We start from the raw sequence: 15,228 nt of genomic DNA on the forward strand, positions 1-15,228 counted from the left end.
ATAACTTAACAGCGCAAACAGTCTCTTACGTAAAATGGGCTTGATTAAGGCCATTTGTGTTGTATTGGGAGTCGCCTGGGTGTGCAATAGTTTAGGGGATAATAAGCAATACTTTAACAAGCGTGCTAACATGCGGAGCCAGCAGGATTATAATAAGCACCTATGTAATTAAAATGATTATCACTGTCCCATGTAATGAACTGCCTGGAGCTTAGGTAGTCACTGTGGGAGAAGTAACAAGAGTTGTGTAGTCAGAGAGTCCCGTTGTGTTATCTGGTGTGGTGCTGCCACATGCAGGCTTCTCTCAGTAATACCCTTAACTTCATTATCTCACCGTCTTCTCCCTCTCACACCATCCTTTTTTTTTTCTGTCGGTGTTTCAGCTCAACCTACACCCACTTCGTTCTTGTCACTGACTGACTCACTTGTTGTGAGTATAGTTTTGATTAATCACAGGTTATTGCAGGGTCAAGACCCATAATTCAAAAGTTGTATCGTTCTGCACCCATTATAAGTAATTGTCAGAGGCTGACGTGAAAGTGATGAATGTAACACTTCATCATCCCTCACGTCTCCTCTCTTGCTGAGACGCTTCCATCTACTGGACAGTCAAAGTCACCACATGAGTGAGACGTGTGACTGGTAATAGGAAAGTGATAGACTGCTCAACGAAGTGAAGGTGAAGCACGGCCTTAAATGGATCCATGAAAAGTAAGGAAGCACATTTTCTGATAATTGAAGTCACCTTTTGAGTGGTAATGTGGCACCGTCTTCTGCAGACTGGTGATATGAAACCCAAAGTGATAAAAATCCAGCTGGATTTGGAGGGCCTCTTTAAGATCACCATCAGCAATTTAATACAATTTTAAGAATTTAAGTACAGCAGCAGCTCTTAAAAGGATATGCCTGTTTGAGAAAGGACATAATTATTCGGATAAAGTTGTATGAGAGTATAAATGTGTGTCACAGTCAAATTTATCATGTGCATCTTGGACTTTAAAGACTAAAAAGTAGAAGATTTTGAAAGAAGCTGGCTTTTTGGAAATGATGAAAGACTTTGAGTTGCATTATGGGAAATGTAGGAAGCTGTAGTTCGATCTTAGAGAAATGGCATTTCTGTGTAGCCTGAACTAACCATGGCTGAACTAGTCAAGTTGTCCACCTTTTTAGGGCACCACTAATCTAATTTGGCTTGTAATAAATAGCTATTTATACTCTGAGTGACTTTTCAACCCATTAGTGTTTGAATTCTTCCACCTCATTTAACCTTTGGCCTTCTTCCAATAGCAAAGACAAAAAAAACACTGTAACAGTGTATGTAGTAGTGGCTGTGCAGTTACTTTATATCAAGGGATCTTGGATACACTGTCACTGAGTAGCTCACTCAGTAATTTATTGATCAGCTATCAAGAACACCAGAAGCAGCTGCAGGGTCCACAAGCAACCACAAGGTGTCACCACTGAAAAGACTTTGGTTGATTACCGTACATACAAAAGAGTAGAGCTGGCTTGTTAGAATGTGTGCAGCTAATGAGAAGACAAAGAAACTAATTTACAGACATGAGCCAGAACTGAAAACACTTGATTAAAATTACAGTGCGTGCTGTGTTTAAAGACCCAAGGATTTCTGATTGTTTGAGATGGGGAGAGACTGTGTTCAAAAAGTTGTAATTTTAAAACTATCCTTTAAATCGCAATGCACATGCAGAGAACAGCAGCACACACACACAAGCAAAGGGAAACACCAAGTGTCAGTGACAAGGAGTTTGGGGACTAACTGTTAATTCCTGCAGGATGTCTAATGGGAGTCATGGTAACTGTTGACCAGGCCATTCATTCTTCAATAATCACTCACTACACTGACTGAGTGAGACTTGTATTTGTTTGGCCCGTACTTTTTTAGTTACACTTTGGGTTTGCAGCTTGAAGTTTTTTAGTTGCCCTTCGAGGTACATTAACTTGTGCTTTGGGGTGTGATTCAGGGTTGTACTGTATATGAGGGTGTTTGTTCAGTGCTATTATTCATCTCAATGTGTTCAGAAGTTTGGGTGATCCATTATTGTCACTTAGCAGCTCCTCACGTCTCCCGACCACTTCATTGTTATTCACAAAGTGTCTATGAGGATTCCAAGTCTCTCACGTCATCAGATACAGTAAGACTGGCTCTGTTCAAAGTCAAGAGTGGTCACTGGGACAGACTGCAGGCAGGGGAAGGTGCGGCAAGGTTCACAACTCACACAAGCACCAGAGGTGTTCACATCTGTCTTACATGACACATCTGTTCACACTTGTCCAGCTGATATATGAGCCTAAGCCTGAGTTAATCTGCATTCCTGATACTTTCTTGCACACACTTTGCAGCACCCAAAGACTTATCCTTTGTAATTTTTGAATAATCAGTGCAGTAAATTGCCGTCATAATCGCATAGTTTTGAGACCAAGTGTTTAAGCAAATCAGAGGATTGATGACGTTAAATGCAGGAAATGAGATTAGTGAGACAGGAGAAAAAAGCAGCATATCTGACACTAATGTTGCACAGCCAATTGGGCGTATAATGTAATGCATTACACAAAATCTAGGAAATGAGTAATGTGCCTGGGATAAAGGTCGCCCACTGAGGCGTCATCATTTAGCTGGCTGTGTATCCGATTAACTGTGTATACAGCTATGCAAATACACAATTTTATTCTCATCTGGGCCTTATTGAGACACATGGTGACAGCATTTCCATTCTGGCACCTTCACTTTCAAACAGATTCACACAAACAAGGTCTTCTCTGTCTGGTTTGGTCTGGTTTTCTCTGCTTTTTAGTTGTGGAAAACACATGCAAACTCATCAGTTTTGAGAACAAGTGCACATTCACAGGACATGGAAGATCAGGTTTGGGCATGTGATGATTTTATGGGGGTCTGGGAAATTTTTCAGTGCTGCTTTAGTAAAGTTACACTTAAGTTCATCATGATTACAATTAGTCTTTTTGGAATAAAGTGAATGCACATGCTGCTTGTATAGCATAATAACTATTTTTTTATCTGAAATCTTTGCTGAAAATTTGTCATATATCACCATGTAAGCAATAGTTGTCAGATTTATGTCATCATAGTGGTATCTGAGTCACAAAAAGATAGTTTCTTATCTTATATGATAATTATTATATAATAATTTGGGCTCTGGAGATACTGTTCAGTGTTTTAAGATTTGAGATCAACATTTATTTCAGGAAGCTTTGTAAATAAGATTGTCTAACGGGGCGTGGGATGTATTTTAAACTGAGAAAAACCACATTGCATGACCACAGAACCAGGCTCCCATGGATAGGAATGCACTAACCTTTTTGTTGTTGTTGAAAAATACATACTCTCAATGAGGATGATAATAATACTGGTGAAAAATTAAGTGCAAAAAACATTTAGGGGGATTCAAGAAGGAAAACAAAAACCACCAACAGATAAGGTACGAAGGAATTGGGCATTTTAATTCAACATAAATCAGCAGCGAAATGATAAAGAAAAGGGTTTTATAAATTTAGAATAACAAAAAAATGTGCGAAGTCCAGGCTTAATTTCTTGGCATATTTGCTTTCTATTATTTAAGAGACAAAAAACCCCAAAACAAGAACCAGGCTCCCATGGGGTAGAAGGAAATGCACTGACTTTTTTATTGAGCAATTGAAAAATACATACATAAGTGTGTATGTGTATGAGAGTGGCCCACTTTTTCGAGTCCATAATAAAGATTATTATAGGCCTACTCTCAATGAGAATGATAATGCAGTACAGTATAAAAGTGCAAAAACATTTAGGGGATTCAGGAAGGAAGACACAGCAAAACAAAACAAAACAAAACAACACCAAAAAGTAACAGATAAGGTGCGAAAGAACATAAATCGTAGCAGCGAAATGATAATGAAAAGGAATTATAGAGTTAGAATAACAAAGAAATGTGCGAAGTCTAGGCTTAATTTCTTGGCATATTTTGCTTTCTATTATTTAAGAGACAAAAAAACCCAAAACAAACTTAAATTCATTAACAAAACCAGGGGAAGGACAGTTTGCAGTTGGGAAATGCACTACCAGTGTTTACTGTAATTCCGGAGTTTCCCGAGCGCACCTGAACGCAGCATACTACGTCGCTTACGCTTTTGACAAATCGCACGGTAGCCGCGGCGCCTCCCTCCCACCTCCCTCCGCACGCACGGAGCTGAGCCGCCGCCGCCGCCGCCGCCGGAGTGGAGAGAGACGCACACAGCGGAGTTCGGTCCATCTCTGCCCCGCAGCTTGCTAACCTCGCTGCAAGGCCACTGCGGGAAGATGGCGACGGAAAAAGCCCCGAAACATGAAGGAAGAGTTAAAATTGGACATTACATTCTCGGAGACACGCTCGGAGTCGGGACCTTTGGAAAGGTTAAAGGTACGTCTTGACTGACTGTCTGGTCTTGGCGTTTGTGCATAGCGGAAAAAAATGGTGGCTATGGGAACTGTTAGCCTAGCTGCTAATTTAGCATGCTAACAAGGCTAACTTGTCGCAAACGCTTGTAGGAAGGATAGCACACTTGTTGTCCCCCTTTTAGTTAATCCCAACTTCTTCTGGCTAACATGACGTTTTTTCGGAGGTGGGTAGAGCTCCAGTTGTCTTTTACACAGCCTTCAAGCGCAAATTTTACGACATTAATTCATATTTTACCACAGATATTTCTGTCTGTTGCGTTGTGAGCTAGTAGCCAGAGAGCCACAAGTCGCCTGTCAAGCAAGACAGACACCGGGAAGTAAAAACCCTCCTGCTTGGCTGGCTGGGGGTCGCCTTAACTGGGTCTTCCCTCTTTCTTTCTTTTTTTTAACATAATATATGAAAGTTTTGGAGCTCGACACTATTTCTGATCTAAACTCTTCCGCATTTTAAGTTGTGCTTGACATCCTATAGAGGCAACTGTAATGCCTTTTTAGATGTGCTTGCTGAGAGGGAGTTGGACAAACCCACCCCAATCTACGCCCAGTGTTGTGAATGCAAAGGGCGGTACTGTGAAGTACTATGTCAATATAGAGCTTTGCTTGTACACGTATTGGATTAAAAATACCTATTAGGGGTTTAGAAAACGTCTTTATCTATATAATCACATAGCTTTTATTGTGTTCGTTCATAATGGATTAAAAGACTTCACCTTCTTCTATAGGCTGCCACAGCATTGCCTCTGTGGTCTCGAAGGACCATAAATAGTCCCAACATAGTCATACCCAAAGTGAACCCTCCCCCCCAAAAAGAAGAAAAACAAAACAGCCTTTTACTTTTTGTTTACAGTCGGTTAATGCCCAGTGAGTCATCTCACTCTCTGCTGCTGCTGCTGCTGCTGCTGCACTCAGTTTTTTCTTGTAGTTATTGAGAGGAAGAAGAGAGTCACAGAGCAGTGGGGTTTCAGAGATTTAGTTAATACTTTACTACCAGCACAACTGGCAAATCAATAACAACTGCTTACTGACTCACATATGCAAGAGTGTTGTGTTGTGTTGTGCTTTGCCCACCTTCCAGTGAGATGTTAGGGCTTGTTTCTCTCCAGGGAGAGCCTTGTTTAATATGTTTTGGTTATGTTTGCATACTTTTTTCCTGGCTGCACCGCCGCTGTTTGCCGTGCTGGGCAACATCAGCTACGCTTATTTTAACCTTCACTGACAGATTGTATCTTCATCTCTTCAACACCAGCTAAACCATGTCCCAAAAGATGAAAACAAAATTCGGTGTGAATTAAGATAACATCTCAGGGTCCTATGTTAAAGGTTACAGCTGTATAGATGTCAGTGTTTTGCAGATGCACCGGTGGCTTTCTCAAACACCATCTTTTAGTATTTAAAGTTGCTATTATCAATATTTTATACCAACAACAGATTTAATGGCAACCTGTATGGGAAAAAGGGACTATTAGAGCGTATTATCACTTAATTTTATTGTTCCTCTTATCTCTAGAAAGCATTTTAATACCTTTCAGCACATTGTTTTGGTTCCTCTTTCATGCACTCAATGGCAAACTAACAAAGGTAGCTATCAGCTTGTAGTGAAACACATTCCCTTAGACCAGACCTGAGCCAAATAAAGTGCCAAATATTAGACATGCATTCATCAGGTGGACACAGAGGCACTTCTATGGATTAATGCTTATGTTTCCCAGTATGAAGAAGGAACTGCTGGCTTACAAGTTCACAATATCAACTCTAATGGGTGGTCATAAGTCAATGGTTTGTTGACAGCCTGTTTATGCTGCCCCCAAGTGTCCAAAGAAATCAGTTGATGCAGATTTAAAACCATGATTTTTTTGATGATGAGTTTTGCATTTTATGAGTTTTTTTCTCTCTCATTGTAGTAGTCATTCTCTCCTTTTAATTTGTGGTATTATGCTGTCACTCATGAGCTCTTATCCTCTTTATCCCGCAGTGGGCCAACATGAGCTGACCAAACACCAAGTGGCGGTGAAGATCTTGAACCGGCAGAAGATCCGCAGTTTGGACGTGGTGGGAAAGATTCGCCGGGAGATCCAGAACCTCAAGCTTTTCAGGCATCCTCACATAATTAAACTGTAAGTCCTAGATTACACCCTGCTCGCTGCTCCATAATCCCCCCGCCACCACATTAATGCCACCCACTGAGCTATTTCCAGGCTTTAATGGTGTGTTTTAGAATACATCCATCTAGGACAATATCTGTCTGACCCAGTCTCCTCTTCCTGTCAGCACTCTGCCCATTCTACATTATTGCCTGTTTTGTTTATCACCTCTGTTGAACTTTCGGTTTTTAATGTACACTAGTGCTTTGTCAATGTCTTCTGTTAATCTCTATCTATTTTAATGGCTACGTGTAGTGTTGTCGTTGCACTTCAGCAGAAAGGAAGTTTATATTTGTGACAAGAAATGCATTACCTGTCATTATTCAAATGGATAATAGCACTGTTGATAATATCTGCAAGTGCTGATACAGTTAGAGAAGAAGCTGTGTTTTGAATGAGTCATTGTTTAAATTTGCATATATAATCTGAGTGGCCAGTGCTGCTGCTGCTGCTGCTGCTGCTTTAATGCACAGGTGCATCGAGCAGCGACAGTAACCACTATTAACAAGAAAAAGACACTCCCTTTGGTAACAAAAATGTTGTTGTGGTACATTGTTGCGAAAAAAAAAGATCTAAAAGGAAAAATTGAGGTACTTCCTGTTGTGTGTGTGAATCCTCATAGTCTGCTAGGGAGTCATTAAACTGACCAGCAGGTGTGGCTAATTTCTTGAAATATGTCATGCATGCACAAGAATGTAAACACTGCGTTGCCAGTGTGTGTGTGTGTTTGAGAGAGTGAGAGATAAAGATGCCATCTAGGACAGGGTGCACAAACATCGAGGAAGAGGAAACGGCATATAGTGTGTCTAATCCGAATCATGTCTCTATTTAATAGAGGTGGAACAATGTAACACAATCCTGTCTTGTCTTGTGTGCAGAAGGTTTTAACAACTGTGACACTCGAGGTGAGGAGTTTAGTCACCGTCTGTCACATCTGCTGAAAACTTTGCGATGATGAAACTCAGAGATGCATTAGCTCACGTACGCTGTAGCAGAGCCATTATTGCTCTTACCTTCAGACAGACGTGGCTGTTTTGTGATTAATGGACCTGAGCTGAGGCCGGTGCATGGGAGATAATGGAGACAGGATGTTTTCCAACAGTATATTTAAGAGGATGTTTCTAAATATTCTCTATTGCTGAACATGGAGGCTTTCTGGGAGAGGGTAGTGGTGGTTGTTGCTTGCCAAGAATTCAGTACAAATGTTTATGATCTGCCCTCTGAGCAGCATTACATCTTCAAAACAGGCTGGATCAAACTGTCTGGCTTGGACTAGCTGCTTTGCATGCTAACTGCTAAGAAAAAAGTGATAGAAAGTGAGGCAAATCAGTAGTTGAAACAGGAAGGTGGCTCTTAATGGGTGATGAAATGAAGTTTGACACTGACCTCTGTCTCTTTGTCTTTGCCGTGGTGCTTCTGTTATTCAATATTTTAAAAACTTGCTGCAGTGTGGTTTGTGCGAGGCCGACAGGAATGTTATTTGTCCTGGTAGCTTATCTTGCTGTTTGATGTGAAAAATGATAATCAGGGGTGAGAAATGCGGATAATCGTGTGCAAGTGTATCCACATCTTTATTGCTAGTGTAAACAGACGTAGGTGTGCTAGGGTTGTAAAGTCTATTATACAGTCAGTGCTTTTATTTAGGAACTGTTTCTGCATTTTGTGTTAAGTTCTGCCATTTTACCAGAGATAGAGGCACTTTTATCATGGGTTGAGGTGGGTTTTATCTTGGCAATAATGAGACACTGAGAACACAAACACATGTCCGCCATCCACTTTTGATGTAACTATGTTAAATCCAGGAAATTTAGGAACAAACATTCATATTTTTGTATTTTCTTTATATTTCTTTGCAATTGGTTGTCCTTGTTTTGTGTACCTATCAGCCACCTGTTGATGATCCCACTGATTCCAGCTTTGTGTTCACTCCTACAGGTATCAGGTTATCAGCACTCCGACAGATATCTTCATGGTGATGGAGTACGTCTCAGGAGGAGAGCTCTTCGACTACATCTGTAAAAATGGAAAGGTAATAACACTGATACTAGAAAATGTCTGTGTCTGTCTGTCTGTCTGTGTCCTTCTGCTTTGTGATATAGCCTATGTTTTATAGATATATAGTCAGTTGTCCAGAGGATCGAAGTGCATAATGTGCTTGCCAGGCTTTGGTGTTGTGTGTATATATATGATAATTTTTGAACTATGTAAACCAAAAACCGACAGTAATAGGAGAAGATATCAAAATACAACAAGTGCTGCCTGGTCAGCTGTGATGTGCTAACTGAGTGTCAGAGAGGATCGCACCTAACGGACAGTTTCTGCTCCGCAGTTGGATGAAAAGGAGAGTCGCCGGCTGTTCCAGCAGATTATTTCAGCGGTCGACTACTGCCACAGACACATGGTGGTGCACCGAGACCTCAAGCCTGAGAACGTGCTGCTCGACGCGCACATGAACGCCAAGATCGCCGACTTTGGTAAGTGTGTCACTTATAGTCTTGAGCTGTGGAGTCGTAGCAAGTGATGTTATTCTAATATGGAAAACAGGGATTTGTTCAGTAGCTCTAAATTAAATTTTTAGATTTGCTCCAGCAGAGAGCAGTGTTCATATGCATGGACTTGACTCACTGACAGATGAGAATCATGAATGTAAACAGTCTGGCTTCTGAAAATCTGATATTCACGTTGTTTAAGGAAGGAGGTGCTTGTTAAACTTCAAGGAACACACACAGTGAATGTTGATATAACTGATTCTTTACAAGAAAACTCTGCAGGCCATTGTTAAACCTAAATCTTGCTAAGTATACATGCAGAACTTGTTTTCAAGCTCAGAATTTCACCTTAGGTTACTTTACATTAAGTTCTGCGTGTCTCTTACCTTTAGCTGGTTCCCTTAAAACACACCTATTTACTGAATTTATCTGGAATTTATGTCATTTCACTGTGACTCATCCTTGTTTTTGCAAAAAAAAAGAGAAAAAGGCTCTGAGCTGGAAGGCCGAGCTGCAGCTGCAGCGACCGGACCACAGACATTATGAGAACATAGTGGAAATAGCATTGGTTCTACCATATAATTTCACAAATGGGACTAAATAAATTGGCTCTATCTGAGTAGCACCACGTTGCAGAGTTGGAGCACTTGTCCTCATGACATGAAATGATGGATGAATGTTTAAGTGGGGGAGCAGCTATAAAAACCTCAGCTTCAGCCATGCCATCAAGAGAGCGATCCAAGTGTCGTTACTCCAATCCACGTGTTTGTGCTCTAACTGTAAAATACTGTGCAGGTTTGTCAAACATGATGTCAGACGGAGAGTTCCTGCGAACGAGCTGCGGTTCTCCGAATTATGCTGCTCCTGAGGTCATCTCAGGAAGGTAAGGTCAATCTTTTCATTGAGCGTTTTCCAAATGTAATATTCAGACATGTTGCCAACCTAGGATGCGTTTGCTGTCATGATTTATGGTTTGTTTCTTTTTATTTTGTCCTCAGGTTATATGCTGGTCCAGAGGTGGATATCTGGAGCAGTGGGGTCATTCTCTATGCCTTGTTGTGTGGGACACTTCCCTTCGATGACGACCACGTGCCAACGCTCTTCAAGAAGATCTGTGATGGGATCTTTTTCACGCCGCAGTATCTGAACCCTTCAGTAATAAGCCTCCTTAAGCACATGCTGCAGGTGGACCCCATGAAACGAGCCACTATCAAAGAGATCCGGTGAGAGAGCTGAGATTTAATTACAAAGTCAAATTGTGGTCGTGAACATATAATCTTTTTTTGTTTAAGGTGGGTTGTTTTTTGAAGGCAAGAGTAAACTGAATGTGTTGAAATAATGTTATTAATGGTTTTGTGCGTTCGTGTCTGGTTTGTTACAACCAAAATAAAATAATGTCTCCCCACACAGAGAGGACGACTGGTTCAAAGAGGACCTGCCTAAGTACTTGTTTCCCGAGGACCCCTCCTACAGCAACAACATGATTGACGACGAGGCCCTGAAGGAAGTGTGTGAGAAGTTTGAGTGCACGGAGGAGGAGGTCTTGGCCTGCATATACAGTCGCAACCACCAGGACCCGCTGGCCGTGGCCTACCACCTCATCATTGACAATCGTCGCATCATGAGCGAAGCCAAGGACTTCTACTTGGCGTCCAGCCCTCCTGACTCTTTTCTAGACGACCAGCACCTGACCTCATCCGGTGCGGCCGTGGCCGGCATCATCAAGCCCCACCCCGAGCGCGTACCCTTCCTCGTGGCGGAGACTCCTCCCAGACCTCGGCACACGCTGGACGAACTGAACCCCCAGAAGTCCAAACACCAGGGCGTGAGGCGGGCCAAGTGGCACCTGGGTATCCGCAGCCAGAGTAGACCCAACGATATCATGTCGGAAGTGTGTCGTGCCATGAAACAGCTGGATTACGAGTGGAAGGTAAGGAAGAAACAGAGGAGAAAATAGGCTGATAGTGATAGTGTTTAATATGCTGTTGTAAAATTAACAGATGCATTCTTTGTATCTTTACTCTTCACCCCCTTTCAGGTTGTGAATCCATATTATTTACGTGTGAGAAGGAAGAATCCTATTACTGGCATGCAAACCAAGATGAGCCTTCAACTCTACCAGGTGGACAGTAGAACCTACCTCCTCGACTTCCGTAGCATAGACGGTAAGTTTCACTTTAATTTCCTAAAATGTGCATGAAAACACTACGTTTACATGCACAGCTTAATCGAGCTACACTCAAAATTCGATTTTGGCGTCTAATAGGACTCCTGTCCTTGTCCCAGTTTTACATGCAACTGAGAAAATCGAATAACTGACGGGAACATGTCCTACTCGTCAACACCAGGTGGCGATTATGCGTCGTTTCATGCGGCCAACCCTACCGTGTACACATTTAAACTGAAAGCATTGCACAGTTTACACGTGTACATATTTTAGTACACGTTCACATCCCTAGTCGGATTAAGGCAATAATTCGGTTTTCTCAAGTGTCATGTAAACGTACTGACTGATAAATGAATGATTTTGCTCATATAATTAACCCAAAATAGGTGAATTAGTCACACAGGATTCATACCACTAGACATTGTGGTCGGCCCTGAATGCAGCTCCTTGTATCTCGGTGGTGTTTACCTGGATTCTGTCCTGTGGTACACAGCGTCAGTGCACACTTCATAAATGATTGACTCAGCGTTGAGGGCTGCAGTCTGTGGAGGCGCTCAGCGGTACCTCAAAGGAAAACATGAGATAAGAGTGAGTGTAGCACAGGAATGCTGTGTAAAGGGTATGACACTAAAAATTTGACTTTGGGTCAAAGCAAAGTCAGTCACAGGTTCAGCTGAAGACGGTAAGTATGGAATATGATTTATGACAATAAAATCAAAGGCTGATTGTTAAGACTTTGTATTAATGTCATGTACACTAAATAAAATTTAAATCTTTTTAATCAGTAGGAGTAAAAAAAACATCCTTTCCAAACCTATACATACCATGTAGCCAATGATTTGGACTGACACAAGAGTTTGTTTGTTATTTTGGATGTGAACAGTGTAGAAAAACCTGTTGTGTCTTGTATCACTCAGATGATATGTTGGAGACAAAATCTGGAACTGCTACCCCTCTCCGCTCTGGGTCTGTGGGCAACTACCGCACCACTATTAAGAACGATGTAGACGGGGCCGAGGCTCCGCCTACACCTATCGCCGCGCACCCCACCCCCAAGGCAGCAGAAGGCTCGTTAGCTTCGTCGTTGACCTCATCGATCGACTCGACGGGCGGGGGCGACAACGCGTCTGTCCCCCGACCAGGGAGCCACACCATCGAGTTCTTTGAGATGTGCGCAAATCTTATTAAACTACTTGCACGATAACTTGCAAAACAATCGCTAGCCTTTTTTTCCTCTCCGAGTGTCTTTATAGCAATAAGCATGCAACCGATTCATGGCTCAATTCATCCCGGCTGAGGATGAAGTGATTGTTCCATGGCACTGATGCAGGTTGGTGTTCCCTAAGCTGAAGGGATGTAATTCTGAGCTGACAGGGGACGTACGGGGTTATTGGAAAAGAAGAATGAATGACAAGCTACTTAATAGCTAGGACAGAACAACATTTTAGGATCGGGGGTGGGTGGGGTTATAATATTCTGATCAACTTAATAGCAAAATGTCCACATCCCACCTACACATATACGCGCAAGTGATTACACTGAATTTTCTGTACTGTAGCCAGTGAGCACTGCTTTCCAGTACAGAGATAGAGACCAAGTTTTTGCCTGCACAGAAGGAAGCCGCCACGCGTACGCTGAGGGTCGGCCAGCCAGCCAGCCAGCCAGCCAGCCGGCAGAGGTGGCGGTCGGAGGTAGGATAGGATGCAGGAAGCACTTTTGCACAAGTTTCTTTTATTTCCTGCTGCTCTTGTTTTTCTCTCAGTGGGGATCAGAGAAGTGGTGCAGATGTGTCGGGGGTGCTGCACTGGCTATAGCTAGGGTTGTCATTCCCCCATCACATTCATTGGACTACAAGAAGTGCAATGTCCCCTGTATTTCTGTCTTGCGTCAGGGATAAAAGAATGCTTCATCACATTTATGTTTGGTTTTCTTTTTTTTTTTTTGTGAATTTGAGTTGTCAGAGACTAAATTTTCATGGTTTTGTCCTTGTTGTAAAAAATTGTTTGAATTTGTCTGTCCCCAACATTTTTATATATAAAGACGTGAATATATTTATCAGTTAAGTGGACAGAGTGTTGGTTCTATTGGAAATGTTTTTTTTTCTCTTGCATTAAGATCTATTGCTGGATGGTATACTTTCCATTTTTTTTACTGTCTTGTTTTTAAATCAATATCACAGTTTTGTTTCCTTCAATCACAATTACTCTGATACTTGATTGTCTTTCCAGATAAATATAGCCTGCTTTTACCATTTAAGATATTTTGCCATGACGGTCAAAATCTAGAAATATCATTTTCAGTGTCGCATATTAAAATGACAAGTTGATTTTGACTTTTTGTTGTATCTTCTCTATATATTTTTTTAGATTAATGATTAGGATTTGAGAATGATTACTGAGTGAAAATGCCTTTTGCCTACATTCAATTTGTAAATGCCAATCCATCACAAGTGTATAGGCCTCAGGGCTCAATTTGAAAATGAGAAGTAGCAGTTACATGCAGTGCATGGACAGTGTCCATTGGCAGGAGAATACAACCAAAATATTGTCTTTTGCTTTTTTTTGTGGTTATGTTTGCTTTGATTGCCCACACATTCCCTTGAAGATGGACCCTGAAAAAAAAAAGGTTATCTTATGTTTAAACCAGAAATTGACTTGTGAGCTTGTAATCATTAAGTCCTGTGAGGTAGGTCACAATTCTGACAAACGGACAAAAACATCCCATAAGGATTAAGACCATAAAATGTGGCTGATTTATACTTGATAAAAACCGTCAAACAGAACCAGATGGTTATAATCTCACAAAGTCTTTTGATATGTCTTTAATCATAAGTATGAGGCGTCTCCCTCCATTTCCTGTCTAAAGTCTTAAAAGTTTTAAGTGGTGTCTGTTGTTTGGCTGCCTTATTATCAGTACTGTTAATCTGTTTTTATGTCGGTAAATCTTGGAATTCAGTGCTGATCAGAATTATTGACACCTTGTTTTGCAATTTTAAGGGTAAGGGTCCACAAATGGCGTTGTCACTGTTGGTAATTCACAAAATCTATTGGTTAGAAAACCCACAATGTTGACAATGGAGAAAAATAAGGAAAATTCTTAATCTGCAAAAATTAAGATAAACAACTTGCCAAAACTAGTTTAGACTTCAATTACTGCTACCAACGTATAAATCATGGTCATATGAGAAAAAAACCAAACTGAAATGATGAATTGGTTTCTTATCTCATCATCTTCATTTTTGTCTTTAGTAAATTAAAGCAGGTTTTTAAAAAAACTTTGCATGTTGTCATTGTAGTATCAGACAGGTTTACTTTACTTTTTACTAAGAGGTGTCAACATTTGCTGAGATCTGGGTTTCCAGTGTTCAGTGTGCTCTCCACAGCTTTAAAAACCTAAAATATCTCATTTGTATAAACAATTTTACATTTCAGAGATGTAATACAACAAAAACAATTGCTAAGAGTGACAATAATTGTGATCATCTTGTCTCCTTGCTGTCCTGCAGGGAAGGCTTGGACTGAAATATTTAGTTAATGTTTGACATTTATGTCTCATTTTAAACTAGAGTTTATGACATATAGTGAACATGTTTTAAAAAAAAAAAAACGCACACCATGGTCCTGGAAACATATTGTAAAACTAAAAATGTTTAGTTTTAAAGGGATGTTGCAAGTTCTGTTTACAAAACCTGTCATGGCTCACATGACGGCTTTTGTGGGAAAGATGAATGTGTGAAACGGTGACCTTTTTGACAGCTCATGGAGAAGTTTCCTATTGGACTGTTGGCAGGTAATTTCTGTCAGTCTCTCTGTTTGAACTGCTTCAAAGAAATATATTGTTCTATTTTTGTTTGCTGTGTAAAGGGACCCTACCAGATTGACCAGTGTAAATCTGAATGGACAGTATTGAAATCATTTGTATACACAACTGCCTAATAAACTGCTAAATTGCACACAATTCTGCTGACGCCTCTCTTTATGT

General features: G+C 41.0%; 1 protein-coding gene across 1 annotated transcript; it reads left to right on the forward strand.

The window, feature by feature from the left end:
* Nucleotides 1-4,227: 4,227 nt before the first annotated feature.
* On the forward strand, nt 4,228-15,204 carry prkaa1 (protein kinase, AMP-activated, alpha 1 catalytic subunit). Its single transcript, XM_085793062.1, has 9 exons — nt 4,228-4,412; nt 6,423-6,564; nt 8,527-8,620; nt 8,921-9,065; nt 9,876-9,963; nt 10,079-10,303; nt 10,491-11,010; nt 11,119-11,245; nt 12,165-15,204. The coding sequence occupies exons 1-9, from the start codon at nt 4,313-4,315 to the stop codon at nt 12,449-12,451; spliced, it is 1,728 nt and encodes a 575-aa protein (XP_085649188.1). The 5' UTR covers nt 4,228-4,312; the 3' UTR covers nt 12,452-15,204.
* The last annotated feature ends 24 nt before the right edge of the window (nt 15,205-15,228 follow it).

Source organism: Trachurus japonicus, chromosome 12 (assembly GCF_045865225.1).
Source record: "Trachurus japonicus isolate A0001 chromosome 12, Traja_1.0".
Classification (NCBI taxonomy): domain Eukaryota; kingdom Metazoa; phylum Chordata; class Actinopteri; order Carangiformes; family Carangidae; genus Trachurus; species Trachurus japonicus.

Coding starts and splice junctions, on each gene's coding strand:
- prkaa1 (XM_085793062.1), top strand. CDS start 4,313: ATGGCGACGGAAAAAGCCCCGAAACATGAAGGAAGAGTTAAAATTGGA. Junction 9,066..9,875: donor CGCCAAGATCGCCGACTTTG/GTAAGTGTGTCA, acceptor AATACTGTGCAG/GTTTGTCAAACATGATGTCA. Junction 9,964..10,078: donor CCTGAGGTCATCTCAGGAAG/GTAAGGTCAATC, acceptor TTTTGTCCTCAG/GTTATATGCTGGTCCAGAGG.